The sequence below is a fragment of the Quercus lobata genome, chromosome 5, assembly GCF_001633185.2.
Source record: "Quercus lobata isolate SW786 chromosome 5, ValleyOak3.0 Primary Assembly, whole genome shotgun sequence".
NCBI classification, from domain to species: Eukaryota; Viridiplantae; Streptophyta; class Magnoliopsida; order Fagales; family Fagaceae; genus Quercus; species Quercus lobata.
This window is the reverse complement of record NC_044908.1, coordinates 25178116-25202650: the sequence shown is the minus strand read 5'-3', so window position 1 is coordinate 25202650 and position 24535 is coordinate 25178116. Positions and strand designations below refer to the sequence as shown.

The 24535-nt window shown below is 37.7% G+C and overlaps 1 protein-coding gene and 1 non-coding gene across 3 annotated transcripts in view; both read left to right on the top strand.

Annotated features, from left to right (window-relative positions):
- LOC115992799 overlaps positions 1 to 24535 on the top strand; it is a 33775-nt gene that overhangs the window by 5270 nt on the left and 3970 nt on the right. Inside the window, exons 3-4 of one of the 2 annotated variants that reach the window (XM_031117041.1) lie at positions 3375 to 3428; positions 4867 to 4980. In XM_031117041.1, coding sequence (XP_030972901.1) covers positions 3375 to 3428; positions 4867 to 4980 — 168 coding nt within the window. The remainder of the gene's footprint in view (positions 1 to 3374; positions 3429 to 4866; positions 4981 to 24535) is intronic. The other variant, XM_031117042.1, reaches the window with a different exon arrangement.
- Positions 15165 to 15236, top strand: TRNAY-GUA. The gene has a single exon. It is a non-coding gene; the product is annotated as a tRNA-Tyr (tRNA).

Here is a 24535-nt window from a genome sequence, read left to right as displayed (position 1 = left end):
TGACATCTAGTTTTCAGTAACTTATTTGTTAAGTGAGACAAAAAAAAAAAGAAAAAAAAAAAGCAGTTTAGTTTTTAAACAATAGTTATGTGAAAAAATAGTTTATTTGGTAACAGATGACAAAAGGCTAAATGCAAAACTATTATTGCTAAATAATAATAATAATAAGAAGAAAGGAGGGATAGCACTGATAATAAGAAGCCATACGAGTAAATCTTGGGAATAACTAAAACTAAGAAAGAAGGGATAGCACTGACAATAAGAAGCCAGACGAGTAAGGTAGTCCCCAGCCATTGAGATGTCGATGTCCCCTGATCGAAGAGAATAATGTCATCATATTAACAGATAAGAGGACTAATACTTTGAATGCAATAAAGGAGCTTGATTGAGATAGTTAAGTCCATTGTTGGGAGACTCGATGAGCAGGGGCGTAGCCAGGATTTTTAACATGGGGGGGCCAATTTTCGACAACAATGATTATCATCGTTGTATGGACAGTCTATATATTTAGGTTGATATGGACTTTCTTTGAGATAAGCTCGTCGGATTTCATCTTGTTTGTTGATAGGAAATTCACATATTTGTTTACGTGATCCTGGATCACGATTTATCTCTTCAGATTGAATTCTTGAACATTTGAAGGGGTGTTCATCAGGCATTGAAGTATCAACATTTATTTTTACTGCCACATTTGTTTCTATTGCCACAAGTGTCCTAGATTTTGAATTGCTAAAATCTTTTTTCTTTAAGAATGCATCAATTATTATTCGTTTGTTCATAATTTTTTTAGCTTTAAGAATATGACTCAAAAATTAACTTGAAAAGAACTTAAAAAATAAAATCTTAATTAGAAATTTTTACTTAATTATATGGATGTTATTCATACTCAAGAAAAAAAATAAAATTTCCCATCATCATTCCTATTATTCAAATTTTCCTGTATTTTAATATATTTTTTTAATTAAGAATAACCCCTCAAACAAAAGCAAAAATTAAACACACAAGTACACAACATAAACCAAACAATTTAACAGCACCCCACATGATATCTAACTAATCAAAATAGGTAATAAATCAAAAAAATTTTACCTTAGAAACTTTATCTTCACAAAGTGCAAACTTTATTTTCCCTTCAAGACTCATCACAAATAACCTCCTCATGCCCATGCCTTCAACCATATATTTCTCTAAAAATCTATGAAAAATTAAAGAGCATGTGAATATTTAAGTGTAGATAGTTAAGAAAAAAAAAATACTAAAAAGAGATGAAGCAGAAATTGAAAACTCATCCTCTGGCTACGCCTCTGCTCTGAATGATTTATTTTAAGAAAGCAAGAAGAAAGAAAATAATGGTCAGTTTTTTTTTTTTTTTTTTTTTTTTTTTTTGGGATTGTGGGGACTGAGTTTGAGAGGAGGGCTGAGCTAAGCAGTTAAAAGAGTCTAAAGAGATGAAGGTCTAGTGATTAAATAAGAGAAGAAAACTCACCAGGTAGTCACCAAGTTCCAAATCCTAAAATTTGACAATAAAATATGCTGAGTGATTTGTTTTAGAAAGCAAGAAGAAAGAAAAAATTGGTCAAGAATTTTTTTTTTTCTTCGGACTGGAGGACTAATGCTGAGATTTGGGGGCTAGGAGGCGGTACTGGTGGGAAGTGAAAGTGTATCATAGAAGACAAAAAAAAGAAAAAAAGAAAAAAAGAAAAAGAAGTAAAGGGAATAAGGGATTCCGTGGGTGGGTTTTTGAGATGGAGAAAGTGAAATTTTGTTATTATGTGTTTGGATTTTGAGTATTTAAATGTAAGTGGGTCAGCTTTTTGTTTTATTTGGAGTATAAGAGGCCTAAAACTAAAGTTGAGAGAATAGAGGCCTAAAACTAAAGCTGGGAGAATACAAGCCTAAAACTAAAGGCTTTTAGTTGGGAGAATAGTGGAGATATGGGGGGCTGGATGTCTAACATTGGGGGGCCCAATCAATTTTCTTACACACTAATGGATATATATATATATATATATATATATATTTTTTTTTTTTTTGCAGGGGCCACGGGCCCCCCAAGGGACAACGTGGCTCCGCCCCTGTCGATGAGAACACTCATCCCTCTCTTCCTCTCCCAGGCTAGAGTGGGGGTGGAAGGAAGGCAGCGGCCATTGCAACAACAGAGGTTGCTAAGGATATACTATGGATGAAGAGATTTCTCTTAAAACTAGGTGTAAGGCAAGATGAGTATATGGTATTTTGTGATAGTTCAAGTGCTATGGACTTGAGCAAGAATACTACTTACCAATTCGGCACAAAGCACATAGATGTGAGTTCCCGTTTCATATATAAACAAAATCTTGCATAATACATGTTTTTTTTAACAATTATTATAAAAATTTCATATCTAGTCGAAAAGAAAGAATGAAAAATGATAAGAATATTATATTAAAGATTGATGATTGTGACTGGATATAATCCACTGGTCTTGAAATTGATACATAAAATTTAAGATTTTTGGGGGATAGAGTTTACTAAATAGTTAATAAAATGAGTTATATATTCAAGAACTAAAATCTATTCCACAACTATTTTTACAATTATACCATGTAGAAATCTATGATCGACAACTTGTTAATTTTATATAGATCTACTATTTTTTCTTTGTCATTTAGACTTACTTAGGTGATATGTTTGTAAATTTTTTTTTTTTTGGTCACAATAGATAAATGGTGATCACTAAATACCATCAAAATCTAGAAGGGAAAACTTATCACAAAATTCAACTTTTTTATTTATTTCTTTTATGGGAAACAAAAATCAACTTTTTTTTTTTTTGATAGAACAAAAATCAACTTTGATTTCACGTTAAGCACTACTGATTTTTTTTTTTAAAAAAAAAAAATATATATATATATATATAGTTTAGTGGGCTAGAAAATGTTATCATTTATTTTAGATTTAAATTTTTAATAATAATGGGCCCAATTAAAACGAGTAGAGGCCCAAACCGTTGAACAGTGATCCAACTCTCACATTTGAATTTCAAAAAATGTTACCGTTAGTTGAGCAACAGTAAAAAATCCAAGGCCACGCCCCTGCCTTGCTTTCCCCATATAGTTATAAATTGAAATCCCTCACATAAGCCAGACTCTGTTTTAAATCTCAGATTTGGAAATCACAGAGAGAGAGAGAGAGAGAGAGAGAGAGAGAGAGAGAGAGAGAGAGAGAGAGAGAGAGAGAGATCAGCAATGGAGTGTTGTCTCCGTTTGCTTCTATTTCTCTCTTTCTCTCTCTTATTATTCTCTGTGCGTCTGTGACTCTATTCTTATGTATTCCTTTGTTAAAACTCAAAAGATCGAGATAAAGATGCTTCACTTTGTTTGTTTGATCCGTAGGGTGATGGGGCAAAAGGGTTTTGCTTTTTGCCACGGTCATGGATTCTTGAACTGGTAATTTCCTCTCAATTCAGTGTTTCTTAATTTTTGTTAGTTCTACACATCTTATGAAGGTTAAGATCCTTACAATTATTAACGTAAGTTGCGTCAGTGATTACTGAAAACAGTTTTGGTTTTAATTAAAATCCCATATCTTTCTTGTTAAACTTTAAATTTAAACATTTTTTCTTTGTTAAAATTTAAATTACATTTCTATATAAAGTAGTAAGTTTTGTAGTGAAAATGGATTTTTTTAATCTATATATAATGTAGAAAGTTTTATAGTGAAAATGGATTTTTTTAATCTATATATAATGTAGAAAGTTTTGTAGTGAAAATGGATTTTATTTTATTTTATAGTCTGTATAGGAATTAATTGAGGTTTGATTGGGTCTTGTTCACTAGTTTGGATTCTTTTTTATTGTTTAATTAATTCAGTTGAGTACTTGATTTTGCAAAGAAAAGTAGGGATCGATAAGGATTCTATGATATGAACTTCCTCAAGAAATCTAAGATTGATAGGGGGTTTGGGGTATTTGTTTGGGCTTTATGATCTCAGTAATTTTATCATTCGTTAAGATGTAGGTGAGGAACCTTTAATCCCCATTGTTATGGATTTCACAATTGAACGGTTGTTTCAATTCTTTCACTGATAAAATTGGTATTTTTCACCACTAGGGCCTCTTTATATTGATGATTTAGAAAGCTCAAATTGACGATTTTTTTTTTCAAGTCTCTTATTATTCAACCTTGAATTGGCAGAGTCCAATAATTGTATGTGATGATAGAGTTTTGTTAATACATTCAATTAGTATATCATGTTTTATAATTTTTCAGGATTTTTTTTCTTCATGTTATTCAATTTGACTTCAGATGTCTGTCCTGTTAAAGTGTCTATAAAATGGTAAAGAAACTATGTTTTTTAGGACCTTAGTCAGGTTGGTGCAGCACTCAATCTTTCCCCTTTCTTTTTGGTGGCCCTGATATTAGGAGATCACCATAGTTGATGGTTGTTAAGCTTTTCTCAATTGGCCAGGATTTCTGTAATTTTAATGTCACTCACTTGAATTCTTATTTGTGGATGGATTTTTTTGGTGATGGGCATTTTTGTTTGGTGTAGAATCTTAGGGTTTGCGGTAATCTTCCATTGGTTAAGGGTTTCTAGACCATTTTATCACCTGATATTAGAGTCATTATTGACGTTGTGGGATTTGAGACAATCCTTAGTTAGTTAACTTGTATTAACTTCCAAAGTGAATTTTAGGCTAGGAACATCTGTTTTGCATCAAACATGTCTACATTAGGGGCACTGGCCCATTGGTTTTGGTATGCAAGCATGTCATCAATTTTCGGTGCAAGCACATCTAAACTAGTTCTCTGCTTATTCATTTGAATATGTGGGTAATATTTACGATTAAGTGTTGGGTTTTGTACACTTTCTCTAACTATGCAGGTAGCCTATAAACTGATGGTTATGCATAAAGAATGTTTGGAAGGGAAATTTCATTCTATTGAAAGACGAAGGGAAGCCAATCAGCAGAAAGCTGCTGTTCATCATGTCAGACAGGTGATTATAAGTAGAACTCTTGGCTTGAATCATTTTATGCTCCTTAGGCAAAATAATTTTTCTTATAAGGTGTCATTCTTCTATTTTTCTCTTTAATTTCTAGTTGATTCATGCTATTAAACCTGTGAGATAGTAAATAATTTCTAAATGAACCTAAATGTATCAAAAACAGGTGCATCAGTTGATATGATGTAGGTAGTTTCTTGTATTAGTTATAACCAAATTATGACTCTGTCCTTTGCGTCAGAAGGTTTCACATTTCTATTTTAAATATATATATACATTCTGGTTTGGAGGGGGCTGATGCTTATTAGTTGTATATTTCAGAAAAATAGAACTACTATTGTTTAGCAGATGTGATTTTTTATTTGGTTATCCCGATGAAAGTGGGACTAATGATGGAAACTGGGAATTACGAAAATTTGTTAGCAGCATTTTAAGAAACCATCAATATGTCAATATATATAATGCTTTAATAATATATTTGTCTTTTTTTTTTTTTTTAATGGTCTTTTGTGTTGTAAAAGAATTATAGATGATCACGATTATGCATCAATTATGAACATGAATTTTTTAATTTGTTCATATTGATGATTAGGATGAAGAGTGAAAGATGATAATATTACAAGAATGAGCTCTGTTCTATATATACAAGCAGAGCATCAAAAGAAAATATCTAAGCTAACAAGAAAATATCTAATTAGTTCCAATCTTTTCGGTAACAAACTCACACGTGCTTTAGTTTAGTTAGACTTGTTGGGAAAAATTCTATATTACTGTGAATAAATTTTAGCAAGCACAGTGGAAGCACAACCACACAAGAATACAAAGATTTACGTGGAAACCCTTTCTCCTTGAAGGGAAAAACCACTAAACAAACTCCGAATAATTTTACTATATAAAATAGAGATTACAACACTTAGAGATACAATTTGAGTAAAAAAAAAAAAACTCTCTTTTTCTTTTCACTCATTGCTCTCTTCCTCACTGTGTATTTTCTCTTACTCTCTCTATTTTTCTCTTCTCTCTTGCTTGCTCTCACTCACACAGCTCTTCAAGACTGCACCTAGTCCTCACCACATTCTTGGAACTTCACTTCTTTTTCCCTCTGCACAAATGGCCGAATGGCTTCTCCACTTATTTCATCATCTTTTCTTTCTTTTCTTCCTTTCACACTCTTCACATCAAGTCACAATAAATGCAAGCCATTTACTTTGACTTTGCTTCAACCAAAATCTCCTTTTTCAGCTTTCATTGGCCGAATGACCATGCCTTTTACTTCTTTCTTTTCTTTCTTCCTTCAACGTGTTGGACACGCCTAAGCCAACCAACCTAATTACTAATGCTGACTTTTGTACATGATGAAGAAAAGATAAGAAACATTAAAGACAAGCTCATTAAATGAGCATGTCTATTACAAGTGGGTTGAACTCATGGTGCAATGCACCCAACAATCTCCCCCTTCAACCCACTAAGGGAGGAGATTCAAATCAATTCTTCAATTAGAATTTATTCCGGTCAAGCCAGCACCAAGCTCAACCTTTTTCATTATCTTCACCAACAATGAAAAAATATCATCAAAATTAATACCTTTCATTTTCAAATAATTTATTTCATCTTGGATATCCTTAATCCAATTTCTTGGCTCAAGACCTTCACGAGCTTTCACTTCATCATTCTTCCTTGCATCATGATATTTTTCATCAAATATCACTTTCTCATTTAAATCACTTTCAGGTAGAGAGAATTTTACTCTCTTGGCTGTAACACCATTACTATCAACTCTCAAATGTTGAGTTTTCTCAAAAACTTTGGCTGCATTGGACTTTTTCTTACAAGCCCTCACATGAGTCCTGTACATACCGCAACAAGCACATCCTCTTGCAATAACCAATAATCCTTTAGAAAGTTTCCATCTTCCATTGCCAAGATGGTTACTATAACCCACTTGATCCAAAGCCAAAGTAGACAACACATTCATCCTTAAATCTGGAACATGCCGCACATCCTTCAATATCAACGTGCAACCAACATTTGTCTTGATGCACACATCAACAATTTCCACAATTTTTGAATAACTGAAGTTACCCATCTTCACAACACCAAAGTCGCCTGCTTTGTATGTGGCGAACAATCTTTTTGTGGGGATAACATGGTGGGAAGCTGCTGAATCAACAACCCACTCAACATCATTCTTAGCAACATGCTTACATTTTTGCTCTTCAAGAGAGAGCATCAAAACATCCTCATGAAAAACAACTGCTGCAGTATTCTTCTCATCATCATTCTTTTCCTTCCCGAAAGAGGAAGATGTAATTTCTTCCCATACAAATAATCTTCGATCTGCATCTTCCAATAGCCAAAGTCTGTGCCGTCAAATTTCTCGATTCCTGACGTCTTTCCTTCTTCTCCAGCCATTGCTCCCAATCGAACCTACACTCTGATACCACTTGTTGGGAAAAATTCTATATTACTGTGAATAAACTTTAGCAAGCACAGCGGAAGCACAACCACACAAGAACACAAAGATTTACATGGAAACCCTTTCTCCTTGAAGGGAAAAACCACGGGACAAACTCTGAATAATTTCACTATATAAAATTGAGATTACAACACTTAGAGATACAACTTGAGTAAAAAAAAAAAACTCTCTTTTTCTTTTCACTCACTGCTCTCTTCCTCACTGTGTATTTTCTCTTACTCTCTCTATTTTTCTCTTCTTTCTTGCTTGCTCTCACTCACACAGCTCTTCAAGACTGCACCTAGTCCTCACCACATTCTTGGGACTTCACTTCTTTTTCCCTCTGCACAAATGGCTGAATGGCTTCTCCATTTATTTCATCATCTTTTCTTTCTTTTCTTCCTTTCACACTCTTCACATCAAGTCACAATAAATGCAAGCCACTTACTTTGACTTTGCTTTAACCAAAATCTCCTTTTTCAGCTTTCCTTGGCCAAATGACCATGCCTTTTACTTCTTTCTTTTCTTTCTTCCTTCAGCGTGTTGGACACGCCTAAGCCAACCAACCCAATTACTAATGCTGACTTTTGTACATGATGAAGAAAAGATAAGAAACATTAAAGACAAGCTCATTAAATGAGCATATCTATTACAAGTGGGCTGAACTCATGGTGCAATGCACCCAACAAGACTTGTGTCAGGGTTGAAGATCAGTTGGTTGCTGCACGTGTGGAAGATGTAGTTGTTGGCTGCTTAGTTAAATGACATCGTTTTCCTTGCTTCTTAACACTCCCCTCTTAAAACTCCCCCTCAAGATAGTAGTTGTTGTAAGAGCTTTGGAGACTTTAGCAACACTATCTTGATCTTTAGTGATATCATCATGATCTTTCCTTCTTGAATTTTCTCCCAAATCAAATTACAATCTATTTCAATGAGTTTACTATGCTCATGGAATACTGGATTTGCTGCTATGTGAATTGCAGCTTGGTTATCACAGTACAAGGTTTGGAATGATTCACATTTAAATATTTCAACAATTGAAGCAACCAAACTAATTCACAAGTAGTTGTAGCAATGAAACGATACTCTGCCTCTGCAGAACTTCTAGAAACTATTCCTTGCTTTTTAGATCTCCTAAATACACACAATATCCAGTTAAGGACCCCCTTGTGTCAAGGCATCCAGCTTAAATCTGTATCACAGTATGCCTTAAGTTGCAATTTAGAGGTACTAGATAAGAAAAGGCCTTGACATGGTGATCCTTTGATATACTGAATTATCCTCTAAGCTGCCTTTAAGTTTGGCTTTCTAGGCTTATGAAAAAAACTAACTTAAGTGATCCCAGCATAGGTGATATCTGGCCTAGTCATGGTGAGATACATTAATCTTCCAATTAACCTCTTGTACTGTGTAGGGTCTGCAATCAACTTCCCATCAAACTTTGAAAGTCTTAAATTTTGTTCCATAGGTGTCTTAGCAGGTTTAGCACCTAACATTCTTGTGTCTTGTAAAATCTCAAGGGTGTACTTCCTTTGATTCAACTACTTCTTGCAACTTCTATACCAAGAAAGTACTTCACAGAACCCAAGTATTTTAGTTTGAACTTGGCATCCAAAAGGTGCTTCAAATGATTAATAAAGTTCACATTGTTACTAATAAGTAAAATGTCATCTACATAGAGAGAAGCTTGAAACCAAGAACAAGAATAGCAGCTTTCGTTTGGCAAACCATTGCCTTTGAAGCCTGTTTAAGACCATATAATGACTTAAGAAGTTTACACACCTAAGGACCTTAATAATGGGCTGAGATGGACTCCCCCTTATTGACATCCATTTGTAGGATAGGCCAACCTTTCACAACAGCTATACTTATGACCCAATCTCACAATGATGAATTTGATGACTAGGGAAAAATTCAGCGTAATCCAATCCCTCTTGTTGTGTTGAAACCTTTTTTTGCAACCAATTTGGCCTTGTACCTCTCTATAGAACCATATATACCCATTTACAACCAATAGGAGACTTGCCAGGAGGTAATGGCCTCATGGTAAAAGGCAGGTTCGGGAATAAATTGAGTAATGGCTGAGACAAAGGCTAAAGTATAATGGAGAAAGGTTTGAATAAGTGAGATGGGAATCAGTATCATAAGGTTGACCAGCTAATGGCTTAATATCTTTTAAGATAAGAAGGAGGTTTATGGGTGTAGTGGGCCTTTTTGTAATATTAGGCTGGGCTGCCTCGTGCTGTACTGGGCCCAAGTATTCTGGATAAGGGAGTTGGGACCGGTCCAATTGTAACCCACCTTAGTCCGGCTTGTGCACAAACTTCTCCGCATTTGCCAAACTTTGGTCACATGCCCATGAAAGGCAAAGATGATATGGGAAAGTTATGGCAGGCAGATGTAATAAAGATAACAAAAGAAATATGTTTGCTATTTAGACAGAATAAATAAAGGGGAGCGACAAGAAGCGTCCCGTACTTAGACAGCATAAATAAGTGGGGAAGAAATAGTAATGAGTTTGTTGAATCAAAGAGGGAAATATCAATCTACCGTGACGAGTTATGTTATAGAATTGAAACCAAGAAGGGAACCATTTCCTCAATGCGAATAATCTCCCCGAAAAAAAAAATTAATCGTTTGGAGGGAATGGGCCTGGCCTGTGCCCAAAAGAATCCTCTGCCTTTGATAGAGAGCAGGGCTTTAGAGGGAGAGAAGGGATCAACCTATTGGTGGCATGCCTGCCATTCTATACTCTCTGTTTTTTCTTTCGTTATTTCTAATTCTTCTTTTCTTTTTCTTTTCTCTCTTCTTTTCTCAGTGTTTACTTTTGTGTTGTGATTCTCTCCTAAAGGTTCTATTACCGTAATCGTGATCACCTGCTGTGCACGGCAAGAGTCCTTTATATAATGTCTGTTGTGGTTGGCTTTTACTAGTTTAGCCTTAAACTATCTTTGTCTGGTCTGGGTGTCTATGCCGACCACCACTGGTTTGTCAGTCGCTCAGCCACCACCACTTACTTGTGCTGGCTATGCCACTCCCCATCACTAGAGAAAGAAGACTATTTTGTTTGTTTGTTTGCCGTAGCACTCTTACCTGCTACGGTGTGGGTGCTCTCTCTCTCTCCCTATCCCTCATGGCAAGCACCTAGTGGTTCCAACTCATCCTTGCTTCTTTTGGGCGGTATGTCATCTCAGCATGACATTTCCCCCAAAGAGCCTGAGCAAGAACCCTAGGATAGGTTTTCCCCTCTCCCCACCTCCAGACCATGCCCTCTCTGTATTGGTCGGGTACATGCTGGTGATGTCTAGGCCTTGCATGTGCTCCACTTCTGTATATGTCCAAAACCTGCCTGCTGCCAATGCGTTGGCCGTGGTTTGGAGGCACATTCTGCCACCCATCCTTGACTTCTTTTGGCGTGAGCTATTTTTTGGTTTCCCTTTAGGGGCCGGGCTTTGCTTGATTGTGAGTTTTTCTTCTTTTAGCCTACTCTTTTGCTCCTTTCTACAGTCTTGCTACCATTTCCTGCCGTACCACTCTGCCATTCCTGCTGTGATGTTATTTGACCCAAGCCTGCTGGGCCTGCCACATTCTTCTCTCAATGACTCAGTATGATCATTGGGCTTTTTATTACATTGCTTGCGGGCTCCTATGTTCCATTTATTTCCTCTTGGGCATCCTTGGCTCAATTGTTTTTTCCCTTAGGCATCCTCGACCCATTTTCTAATCCTGCGTTCTCATGGGCTTTTACTAACTCCTTTGGGCTTTCCTGACCCAATTACCTTATTCTTCATCCTTGGGGCTCATGGACTTTCCATCAGCCCCTTTCTTTGCTTGCATTACTTCGGGCTTACTGTGGCCCATTCTCACTTTTCTACATCACATACTGCCCATGGGTTTGCTACTTCTCTCTCTTAGGGCTCCTTTAGGTTCGTTTGCTTCCTCAAGGCCCATTTGCTTCCTCAAGACCTATTTCCATTATTCCTGCCACTTGGTCTTAATGGTTTTTCTATCTACTTACTAACTTTTTTCTGCCCATGTTGCTAGGTTTCTTCCTTCTACTGGGCTTTCCAAAATGAGCATTAACAATGGGTTCTAAAGGAATGTCTAGGAGCTAAGGGAGGAGGGACATGTAATTCAAGTATAGGGATAGATGGCTTAACAGAACTATTAGAAGAAGGGTAAAAAATAGTTTCAGGAGTAGGAGGTTCTAGTGGATAGGAATCTGCAGAAAGGTCAAAAGGTGTATAAGCAGAATTTGCAAGTGGAGAGTCTAACACAACAGGTGGATATGAAATTGGAATATCAATAGGGAGAGGAGAAGAAAATATGGAATTATCATTAGAAATCAATGGAATAGATGCAGGAAAATTAGACTGATCAAGAGCGACTTTAGGAAACACAAAAGCATCATCAGTGGAAATATGAGATAGAGATGTATCAACGTGGAAAGGAAAAATAAATTCATGAAAAATGACATCTCTTGAGAGAAAAATGGTTTGAGTGTTAAGGTCCAATAACTTGTAACCTTTAACACCAAATGGATATCCTAGAAATAGACATTTTATAGACATTTTCTAGCCCTTGAATCAAACTTATGTCTATTATCAGATAGAGTACAAGCAAAAGCTAAGCAGCCAAAAACCTTTAAGTGTAAGTAAGATGGTGATTTCTAATATAGCATTTCCCTTTAGAATGATTAGTAGGAGTAGGCAACCTATTAATCAAGTATGTAGCTGTGAGAACACAATCACTCCAAAACCTAAGAGGCAATGAAGCTTGGAATTTTAAGGCTCAAGCAACATTGAGAATGGGTTGATGTTTTCTTTCCACAATTGTGTTTTGTTAAGGCGTTTGTACACAATTGAGTTGGTGAATACCTTTATCAACAAAAAATTGTTTTAAGAAAAACTTAGCTGACCGCAGAGCATTGAGGGGAGCAGAAGAAAGGTACACCCACATACTTTCAAACTCACACAATAGTGGTCCTTACAAAAAAATCCTTGCAAAAGACCATGAACAATCCTAAAACTGTTGGATGATTGGTCTTATAGGCCATCGAATTTGACATGCAGACAAACCCATCCGAGAATAGCCATTAAAGCCCAGGCCTTGGCTGACTTCATTGCTAAGTTCACGACAAAGGAGGACGAAGACCAACGGCTCATCCAATCGATACACCAAAGGAATTGGAGTTGTCCTACAACCTCAAGAAGGGGATGTAATAAAATGTGATATGCACCTCCAATTCCCGACAATCAACAATGAGGTTAAGTATGAAGCCTTGCGCCACTGTGGTTATTCATAGTGATTCTCAAGTGATCATTGGGCATGTTAGCGATGATTATGAGGCCAAGGGCGAGCATATGAATAAATGTCTAAGTCTAGTGAAGTGTCATGTAGGTACGAAGTTAGAGGCCAAGTTTGTACATAGCCCAAGAGAAAGAGAATATAGACGCTAATCAATTAGCCATAGCGGCATCCTCAGGGTGCATGACTCTCAACAGACAGTTATCCTTCATACAATATTCTCTTGCTACTAATGAAGTGGATGAGCATATGATCCTAACAAGAACCAATTGGATGGGAAGCTCCTAGACCACAATGCTGCTGAAGGTCCAAGCATCACACTTCTCCCATGGGTTGGATAGTTTTTTATTTATTTATTTATTTTTTAAAATTGATTAGAAAAAACATATATCCCACCTGTCACCTAAGTTGATAAACTGTCCAACTTAGTTATTAACAAAATAGATCCAACTGAATTGATAAATAAAATATACATGAACTAGTATTTTAACTCAATTATAAACAAATAGGAGTGGAGTGGGAGGCGGTATAGAGAGAAATAAGATTGTTAGAGTTTGCGAGATAATTGGGTTTTATATAAAAAGAGTTGAATAGGGGAAAAAATTAAATTAAAAAATTATTAATTATAAATTAAATATATATAATTTAAAATTTAAAAATATAGGTGGGTTTATTGTTATGATTTGAACCCACCTCACCAATCCCTAAAAACTGACCCAATCCCAATCCTGCGAATTAGGTTGGGTTGGGATAGTTTTGGTGGGTTGATGGGTTAACTGCACACCCCTAGTCTTGAGGGAGGTTCATGAAGGCATATGTAGAAACCACTCGCATGATCTTTTAGCCCATAAGCTTATGCAAGCAAGGTAGTACTGGCCTTCCATGTAGAAGGACTTAGCAATGTCATAAGGCCGTTAGAATAGCGAACTCCAATGACAGTCTCATGGCCCTTCATGCAATGGGGACTTGACATAATGAGACCCTATCCTATAGTAGAACGATAACTCAAATTCTTCGTAGTAGGCATTTGACTACTTCACCAAATGGGTGGAGGTTGAACCATTGGCCATCATCACCGAGAAGAATGTTCAAAACTTTGTCTGGAAGAGCATTGTCTGTCACTTAGGGACTTTAAGGGTCTTCATCTTTGATAACAAAAAGTATTTCGACAACGATGCATTTAGATACTACTCGTCACCTGCCCACCCACAAGCCAACGACCAAGTCGAGGTAACAAAGGGGGCAAAGGGGATATGGCCGGACAAAACAATAGCTCAGACCCCTACAGGTGAAACACCTTTAAAGCTTGCATTTGGAAGCGAAACTATCATACCAAGCAGAAGTGGGGCTTGCCAGCTTCAGAGTAAGTCATCATGAAGAAGGGAAGAACAACGAAGGCCTACGCCTAAACTTGGACCTACTAGATGAAGTAAGGGTAACAACTGAACAGATACTGGCATGCTACCAAGACTTCATGGCTAATCACTACAACACTGTCAAGCCCATCACTTCAACATTGTAGTGCACCTCCTACAATTATGTTTTAGTTTTTCTTTATTCAATAAAAGCATCATTCTTCATCCACCCCATTTGTAGTTGACGGGTGGATTGATGACCGTTGTAGTTGATGGGTACCTGGTCAACTACTTAAATCCTCCTACTTGAAGGATGGACAGATGGTCACGGAAACTAATGGGTTCCTGACAAAATGGACGAATGGTCACAACGAGTTCCTAATCCACACTTCCCACCTACAAGATGGACTCAACCAAGGTAACCGATGAGTGCTTGAACACCTGCTTAAGTCCTCCTACCTAAATCTGACGGGTGACAAATAACTAAAACATTCCTTAGCCTACAACATAGGATATAAATCAACAATTGAGTACTGGAGCTAAACTAGTCGTTAATATTAGCACAGGTAACATGCGACATATCAATCGTTGGGTACCCTGTTTGTGACAAAACAGGGGCACCCATAGAAATAAAAATTGTCTACAGAAAAATTAGTTATAGCTCAAGTATTGGGTTCGTTGGCCACCACCTTGTCATCGGCATCCTTCTTCGTATCAAGGTCCAATATGCCATCAGGGATAGGCTTTCCAGCACCAGGTGTTGTCGACAGAGGCTCCTCTAGGTTGATCCGAACTTGTGAAAAGTCTCGACCAGCATTCTCCACTTGCTCACGTAGCGAAGTCAGCTCAGACCTTATCCTTCATCAGCTCCTCAACTCGTCAAAAGTCAACTTAGACTGCTCCTCATTCAACAATCTGGATGCATTCTTGAACTTGGAGACCCTATCAACGTTGGCGGTGAGGCACTACTTTAAACGAGTGACCAGAGACTCCTTCGTAGCTCATATTGGTCATAGGTTGAGAATGGGAATTGAACTCTATAAGATCAAATCTCCCGTTGTTCCTCAATAGCTCAGTGGTAGAGTGGTTGGCTGTAAACTGACTGGTCGTAGGTTCAAATCCTACTTAGGGAGATTTGATTCATTTTGAATTCTTTAATTCGGAATGAAAGGGTTTGCTTTGACCATTAAGAGTAGGTAACCCGTTCCCTGTGTCTTTGTTTCTATTGCATTCTATCTCATCATATCACATTCTGTTCTGTAATATTGGGGAATCATTGTCAATACCTCAGTGTAGGTCCGACATAATCCTTTGTTTCGCAGTCTAGGGCTATTTACAACTAGCCAATTAAGAATTCTCAGATGTAAATACTAGTACTAGCAAATGCATCTTTGATGCAGTCATTGATTCTCTCAAAAGGCCACAATTACCGTGAGCAAATGTATTAATGACGAAGAACACATTTTTGCTATTCTACTAATACTTGTACTTGCTTTACTATTCTACCCAAGCCCGACTGAGGAAGAATTAGGTATACATACTATATTTAATTAATACACCAGTAAATTAACGATAAATAATAAAAAGAAAAAGTAAGGCCATTACATTTCGGCAAAAAACCCACGCCGAAGTTCCATAGCTTTGGCCGGTTGTGGGTAAGGAGGGATTCGAACCCCCGACACCATGGTTCGTAGCTATGTACTCTAATCCTCTGAGCTATAGGACCCACCCGTCTCTATTGGATCTGTTCTCGGGAGTACCCTAAAAAAAAGAACCTTTCCTCTCCCCAGCCATTTCGGGTTAAGAAGATGTGAAAGCGCCCCTCTCTCTATAAAAATGGTACATTTCGAGGTGTGAAGTGGGAGAGAAGGGGTTTCATAATTGGGGTTTTGAATAAGACGACCTTTTCATTTTTTCTTTCTTTTTCATATTGAAAAGTAATAAGAATGAGAGGTGTTAAGCTTTTTGTCATCCTGGCATCGAGCTATTTTTCCGCAAGACCTTCTACAGTATTGTCACCGCAATATAGTTTAACCACCAAGTTTGGGATGGATTGGTGTGGTTCCTCTACGCCTAGGACACCAGAATATCGAACCATGAACGAATAAAGGCATGAGAGAAAAGCATATTGGATAATGATTGTGAGGCCCCAATTCTTGATTAGAGGGGACACCAAAGGCCTCTCTACCCTCCCTTTCAAGGGCGGAGGCCTTTGGTTTTTTTGTGTTGTCAAAGAAATGAACATTGGATTTTCATGTTGTCAAAGTGTTTAACATGGATGACACCTAGCATAATGATAAATGCTCATCTCGTTGTGACATTCTCTTGAATTCTCAAAACTTCTGTCACTTCATCCTTACAGGGGCAGAAAACCCATCTCTATCTCAGTTGTGCTATTGGAGGCTCTGGGGAAGTTGGAATAAGAGAGCACTCATCTTGGCTCTGTGCTACTTAAACGCTTTCAGCAGTTATCCACTCTGCACTTGGCCACCCAGCGTTTACCGTAACTGCACCAGAGGTGCGTCCTTCCCGGTCCTTTCATACTAGGGAAAGGTCCTCTCAATACTCTAATGCCCACACCGGATATGGATTGAACTGTCTCACAACATTCTGAATGGGCGAATAGCCCAACCCTTGGAACATACTACGGCCCCAGGTAGCGAAGAGTCGACATTGAGGTGCTAAATCTTCCCATCGATAACTTTTACCTGTTGAGCGATGGCCTTTCCACTTGGCATTGTCGAATCACAAAGGCCGACTTTCGTCCCTGCTTGATGGGTAGGTCTTGTAGTCAAGCTCCTTTCTGCCTTTGCACTTGAGGGCCAATCTCCGGCTGGCCCGAGGAAACCTTTTCACGCCTCCGTTACCTTTTGGGAGGCCTACGCCCTATAGAAACTATCTACGTCCTATAGAATTCTAGCTTTTCTAGAGTGGTATCTCACTGACGACTCAGCTCCCCCCCCCCCCCGAAGGCCTTCTTCGCCCTCCACATCTTCATAGACATGTCTATTTCATCGAGTCTCTCTTCAAGACAAACCCTAGATCGTTACGCCTTTCATCCGGGTCGGAACTTACCCGACAAGGAATTTCGCTATCTTAGGACCGTTATAGTTACGGTCGCTATTCACCGAGGCTTCGGTCGCCGACTCCCCTGTCATCAGGTCACCAACTTCCTTGACCTTCTGGCACTAGGCAGGTGTCAGCCTCCATACATGGTCTTCCGACTTTGTAGAGACCTGTGTTTTTGGTAAATAATCAAACTGCGACCCCCTTTGTGAGAAGGCACCCCTTCTTTCGAAGTTACGGGGCTATTTTGCCGAGTTCCTTTGAAAGAGTTGTCTCGCGCCCCTACCTACATTCCTGTGTCGGTTTCGGGTACAGGTACCCTTTTCTTGAAGGTCGTTTGAGCTTTTCCTGGGAGTATGGCATGGGTTACTTCAGTGCCGTAGCGCCTGGTACTCGAACATTGGCTCGAGGCATTTTCTCTACCCTTTCTTACCCTGAAAAAGCAAGGGCATCTTACGTCCTTGAACCGATAACCATCTTTTGGCTAACCTAGCCTCCTCCATCCTTTGGGACCAATAAGGGGTAGTACATGAATATTCACCTATTGTCCATCGACTATGCCTTTCAGCCTGATCTTAGGCCCTGACTCACCTTCCGTGGACGAATCTTGCAGAGGAACACTTAGGTTTTCAGGGCATTGGATTCTCACCAATGTTTGCATTACTCAAGTCGACATTCTCTCTTCCACTTCGACCATAGCTGCTCTCGCGGGTGCTCTCCTCTAAGGCGGAACACTCCCCTACCGATGCCTTTTTACATCCCACAATTTTGACAGATAGCTTAGCCCCGTTCATCTTCGGCGTAAGAGTTCTTGATCAATGAGCTATTACGCACTCTTTCAAGGGTGGTTGCTTCTAGGCAAACCTTCTAGCTGTCTCTACACCCCTACCTTCTTTATCACTAAGCGGTCATTTAGGGTCCTTAGTTGGTGATCCGGGTTGTTTCCCTCTCGACGATGAAGCTTATCCCCCATCGTCTTACTAGTCAACCTTGACCCTTGTTATTTTGAGGTCATATCTAGTATTCAGAGTTTGCCTCGATTTGGTTCCGCTTTCGCGGCCTGCACCAAAATAGTGCTTTACCCCTAGATGTCCAGTCAATTGCTGCGCCTCAACGCATTTCGGGGAGAACCAATTAGCTCTGGGTTTGAGTGGCATTTCACCCCCAACCACAACTCATCCGTTGATTCTTCAACATCAGTCGGTTCGGACCTCCACTTAGTTTCACCGATGCTTCATCTTGGTCATGGATAGATCACCCAAGTTCGGGTCCATAAGCAGTGACAATTGCCTTATGAAGACTCGCTTTAGCTACGGCTTCGGTGGGTTCCCTTAACCAAGCCACTACCTATGAGTCGTTGGCTTATTCATCAACAGGCATGTGGTCAAAGCCTTGGGCTCCTCCCATTGCTTGGGAGCTTACGGTTTCATGTTCTATTTCACTCCCCGATGGGGGTTCTTTTCAGCCTTCCTTCACGGTACTACTTCACTATCGGTCACCCAGGAGTATTTAGCCTTACAAGGTGGTCCTTACTGATTCACACGGGATTCCACATGCCCCATGCTACTTGGGTTAGAGCATAAGCTAGTGATACTTTCGGTTACCGGACTCTTCGCCTAGCAGCATGATGCTTGTATTGCTCTTCCATAACCCCCGTTTTCACGGTTTAGGCTGCGCTGCTCCCATTTTGCTCGTTGCTACTACAGGAATTGCTTTTGCTTTATTTTTCTCTAGCTACTAAGATTTTTCAGTTCACTAGGTTGTCTCTTGCCTACCCATGGATTCAATAGCAGTTTGAAAGGTTGTCCTATTCGGGAATATCTAGATATATGCTTATTTTCAACTCCCCGAAGCATTTCATCACTTACTACGCCCTTCCTCGTCTCTAGGTGCCTAGGTATCCATCACAAGCCTTTCCTTGTTTGAACCTCGCCCTTAACTTTAAGGCTATGCCATTCTAAGAAAAAAGGTTGTTAGTCACTAGGAAGAGCCAAACTAAGGAAATAAGCTAAAAAGTACCAACGTCATGCTCAGAACACTCGTTGAGGTCAATATCCCCGACAAAAGAATGGGCCCCTTTCCTCTGCCATCGACAGCTTCATAGTAGAAGAATGTGTTGGCCTGTCAGTCAAGGACTCATCCTTACACCTATAAGCAACAAATAAAAACTAAGAAATTACTCTCTTAAAGACTATTCAAAAAAGAGAAATATAGCTAAAATGACAAAAATCTTACCCACACAAGCAGACGATCTTCATAGGAAACGGATGGGAGTATCCCGACAAATGAAGAGCTCCAACGACAAAGTGGTCTGTAATGTAAAATAAGCATGAGAAACGAAGGTCAAGAAAGGGAATGAGCTATTTATAGGCGACGGAGCACGAGAAACAAAGTGATGCGACTGTTCGTGTGGACTAATCACAGGGTGACACGTGTCCCCCTCATTAAATGCTAAGATGGTTATATCCTTGGAATTGTACGAATCACAAGGAAGGCATAAATCCCGAGATTAAATGCAAGGAACATAATTGCTCGACGTATTCTGTAACTCATCGGGCATACCTAACAAACACAAAATAGGGGGTGATAAGCAATATTTTCAACTCCTAAAATTTCAACTAAAATCCTGGAGTCTTCGGCCTATGAAGGGTCTTTAGTCTGTGAAGTGTGTTGCCTTTTTTGTCTAGTCAGGCTCCATTTTGGGTCGTTAGGCTTTATAATCATCGCTGGTTTCTGAGGAGGAATCGTAATACCACAATGGATCAAAGACAGTGGTATCGATGAGCATCTCTATACTAACAACTCATAATACTTAGTTCCATGTTGCTCATGTGTTCTCCACTCTTACTTCCCTATATGGAAAGAACTTGCACACCACGCCCAAAGATCCTTCATTCATGGGATCTTGGTCAGCTTTATACTGGATGACAGTTAATATGACTCGTGGTATCAATGAGCATCTCTATACTGACAACTCATAATACTTTGTTCCACGCCGTTTATGTGTTCTCCGCTCTTACTTTCCCGTATGGAAAGTCCACGCCTAAAGATCCTTCATTCATAGGATCTTGGTCTGCTTTATATTCAAGAACCTTTAGTCACTAACTTAACCTTCATAGGATGGTCTTTGGTTGACACTCCACCAGTGCTCTCTGTAGGTTCGTCAAGTATATACATTTGATGCACATGTTGACAATTCACTCACTAACAATTTTGTGCATCATCAGGGGTCATCTATTTAGTTCCTGTTGGGATCACGCACATCCACCTCATTAGTAGCAGCAGAATATTGTATGAAGGATCACACATGTCCTCTTTAAGGATGCCTCTTTGGTTAATCGATTCTCTTCCTTTGGGATTGGTACAAACTTGGCCTTTAAGTTCTGACCTACATGACACTTCATTAGACTTGGGTATTTCTTTATATGTCACCTTTGGCCTCATAGTTGCCATTGACCTACCCAACGATCACTCATTATGAATAACCACGGAGGAGGCTCTTGCAGCTTTGGTTAAATTGATACCTATCAGCAAAGCCTCATACTCAGCCTTGTTGTTGGTTGTCAAGAATTGGAGGTGCACAACACATTCTATTACATCCCTTTGCGAAGATTTTAGGACACTCCAATCCCTTTGGCATATTAGTCTTAACCATCCATGGGGCTACCCCCTGCCTTCATCCTTCTTTGCTGTGAACTCAGTGATGAAGTTAGCCAAGGCTTTGATAGCTATTCTCAGATGGTACTACACGTCAAATTTGCTCAACTTGATGGCGCATAAGACTAATCGGCCTGTAGCTTCAAGATTGGACCACTATTGTGTGAGCTTGAAAGTATGGCCTTAGCTTACGGGCAACTGTGATCAATGTGAATGCCAACTTTTCCATGGGGGGTACCTCTCCTATGAAAGCCATGGGGGACATGACTAAGTAGCGTGAGAGCTCTTTGTTGAACTTAGAGGGGCTGAGTATGGTGGAGATGCAAGGTAGGCCTTCAGCTCCTCAAAAGCCTTCTTCTGTTGCGCGCAAGACGAACCTATCGACAAGGCTAAAACAAGAATTGAAATATAGTTCAAAGCTAGCCTAGGAAAAAAATCTAAAGAAAAAGCAAAGAAATTCATCTTTTACTATCTCCATAGAGAAATTCTTAAAATTTTTATTTCCATTATAAATTACCAAATTGTCTACCAATAAAAAATAAAATTGGGTATGTTGTTTTAGTTTTTGTTACTTATTAGTGGAGAATAGCCTAGGCCATAAGCCGCCCTTGATTGGAGGAATATCAGTCATCATAAGAAAAAGAAAAAAGACAAGTAGTTTCAAAAGAAGTTACCTATGCAAGATTCCATGACAATGGCAAAAATCAAAACCCACATTAAGAATGTTTATCCAACAATAGCAAAACCCATTGCCTTCTCTTTCTGATTGACAGCCTTGTTCAATGGGTTTAAAGGCAAATTGTCAGCTATGCATGACTTGAAGGATTTAAAGGCAAACAACTAGATGCCATATTTCACAAGAGAATAAAACAAGTTACTTTTAGTCACGTGTTTTGTTGTAGATTTTATTGATTTTCTCTCTTTCTTAGTGTAACTTTCATTCATTGTAATTCTTTAACACTACATCAGGAGATTCTAGCATTTTACCCTTATTTTTAAAAAAATTTAGCAATATGCTCATATTTTGAAACTATATAGGTAAATGCCCCTGTTTCGATACTCGATTACCTTAAAATCAAGTTTCAATGAAATACTCGATTTGCACAAAATCGAGTTATGCACGATAAAAAAAAAAAAAAATTGCATGGAACTCGAGTTCCATTAAAAATGCCACTATAGGACAATAAAAACGTAGCTATAGGTTATGCCCGAGTTCCATGCAATTTTTTTTAGTTTGATCAGCTATAGCGGTATTCAGGAACACCTATGGTGGCGTTTTGAAACTCGAGTTCCATGCAATTATTATTATTATTTTTTTAATTTTATTTTTTTTTAAGTTTGATTGGGCATAACTCGATTTTGTACAAATCGAGTATTTCATTGAAACTTGATTTTAAGGTAATCGAGTATCGAAATAGGGGCATATTGCCAAATATTTTAAAAAATAGGAGTAAAAGGCTAGAATCCCCCACTACATCATATATACGTCGTGTACTAGAGAAAGTGCCTCTTAATTAGTAACACTTGTTACCAAAAAATAAAAAATAACACTACTACTTAGTTTTCACATTATTTCTAGAACAGATTATAACCTTTTTTATGCAGTAATGAGAATCAAACAAAATCGTGCATGTTCCTCACACATAATTGATTACCACTTTTTTTTTTTTAAGTAGTATTTTTTTTTTTTCATTCAAAAAAGTGTAAAAGGGGCACGCACAATCCTAGTACATTGAACACCCAACCAACTCTTTTACCTTCTAATAGGCTCAAAGAGTAAATAAAGGAGAAATTGGAAAAATGAGAAAGCATCTTGGAAAAATTAATAAAATTGAAATGTCTAAATTAGCCCTATTACAATAGACTAGCATATAACACACACTATAACCTATTAATTTCTCTTTGTTAGGAACCCTAGTTGTATCAAGGTTTTGAAACCCGGACCGGACCGTAAGGTCCGACCGGAAAAACCGCGAACCTCTCAGTTTTGCGGGTTTTTAAGCTTCAAGAACCGCTCTATGAGAAAAAGGCAGGGACCCGTACGAGCCGTGGTCGGACCGTACGGTTCTGAGAACCGTGACCGGTTTTTGAGGTTCGGACGGTTTCGTTTTGTTTCAACTTTTCTGGTGAATTTTGGCCAATACACCGGTATGATGTTATGATCAGATCTAGAAGAAATGAAAGAACATGAAGAAGAACAAAGATCGGACTTAAACAAAGGGATTTGTAAAAAAAAAAAAAAAAAAAAAAAAAAAAAAAAAAAGAAGAAGAAGAAGAAAAGTTCCTCAAAAAAAAAAAAGAGAAGAACACAACGAAGCAAGGTCTGCGCCAAAACAAACTCCACACTTGCTCAGCAAATAAACAGTAAACACAAACTACATCAGATCAAAAAAACAAAAACACAAATTACAGTAATACGTATCTTCGTCTTCTGCTGCTGCTTCTTCTTCTTTCTTTCTTTTTTTTCTTCTTCTCTTTCTTTTTTCCGTTGATGGAGCTCTATACTTTCCTCTTTTTCACTGAGTATGTGTTTGTCTTTCTTTCTTTAGACTTTTGTTACTTTTTTTTTATTGCTTTGGAATTCCTGAGTCACGTGGCTAACTTGGAAATGATGAAATGTTTTAGTAATTTTTTAATAAAAGCAAAACATTTTCAGCCATAGGATTTAGATATTTTTTCAGCTGCCCAACGTGATGCAACCTGCTTTTCAGCTGCCCAACGTGATGTAACATGCATTGATAGGTGCATTGAATATTTTAAGTATTTTTGAGAGTAAGAAAAGTGCTAACTCCACAGTAATTTTATAACAAATTATAAGTGGTTAGTTGTTATTGATTTAAATTTAAATCTAACATTAAGATTAATTTTTTGTCCTAATAATAACAACCGATAATAACCAGCTACTTAAGATTTGTTATAAAAATATTGTGAAAATATTATAGACATATCATTTCTCTTATAGTAATGTAGTATCACAATATTTTATACAATTTTTTTCTATAATTTGACACATGACAAAGTATGAGTAATGAAAAAAAAAATTATGAGTTTACATATCTACCACTCACATCTCGTCACGTGGTAAATTATGACAAAATTTGTATAAAATGTTATAGTACTATTATTGCTCTAATTTTAATTAATATTTACAGTTAAGTATATAATAATTATTTCAATTTAAAATTATTAAATAATTTAAATAATTTATTTTATCTTATTTGAGTGTCTTTCTAATTCTTATATAATAATAATAATTATTATTATTACAAGTTTAACTAATCAATATATAAATAAATAAATAGATATTATATTCAAATTTGCCTAGGATTTGATATTTCTTATTTGTCTTGTAAAAGTTATGATATGAAAATATATATTTGAAATATAGATATTTATTTTTAATTGGATTATTTTAGTTAATTTAATATTTTTTATTAATTTAATATTTTTATATATAAAAAATAATTATTAAATTAATTATGACGTCATCACGGTTCGACCCCGGTTCGACCTCGGTTCGACCTCAAAACCCTTAAACCTCTCTCTTTTACGGTTCAATGAACGGTCCGGGTTTCAAAACCTTGAGTTGTATTTCAAGCAAACCCATGCAGATGATGCAGTAGCTTTTACACCTAACATTTTCTAGTTATATGTTAGAAAGAAATAGAACGAGAAAAACATGTACACATAAATTAAGAACTTTGGGAGA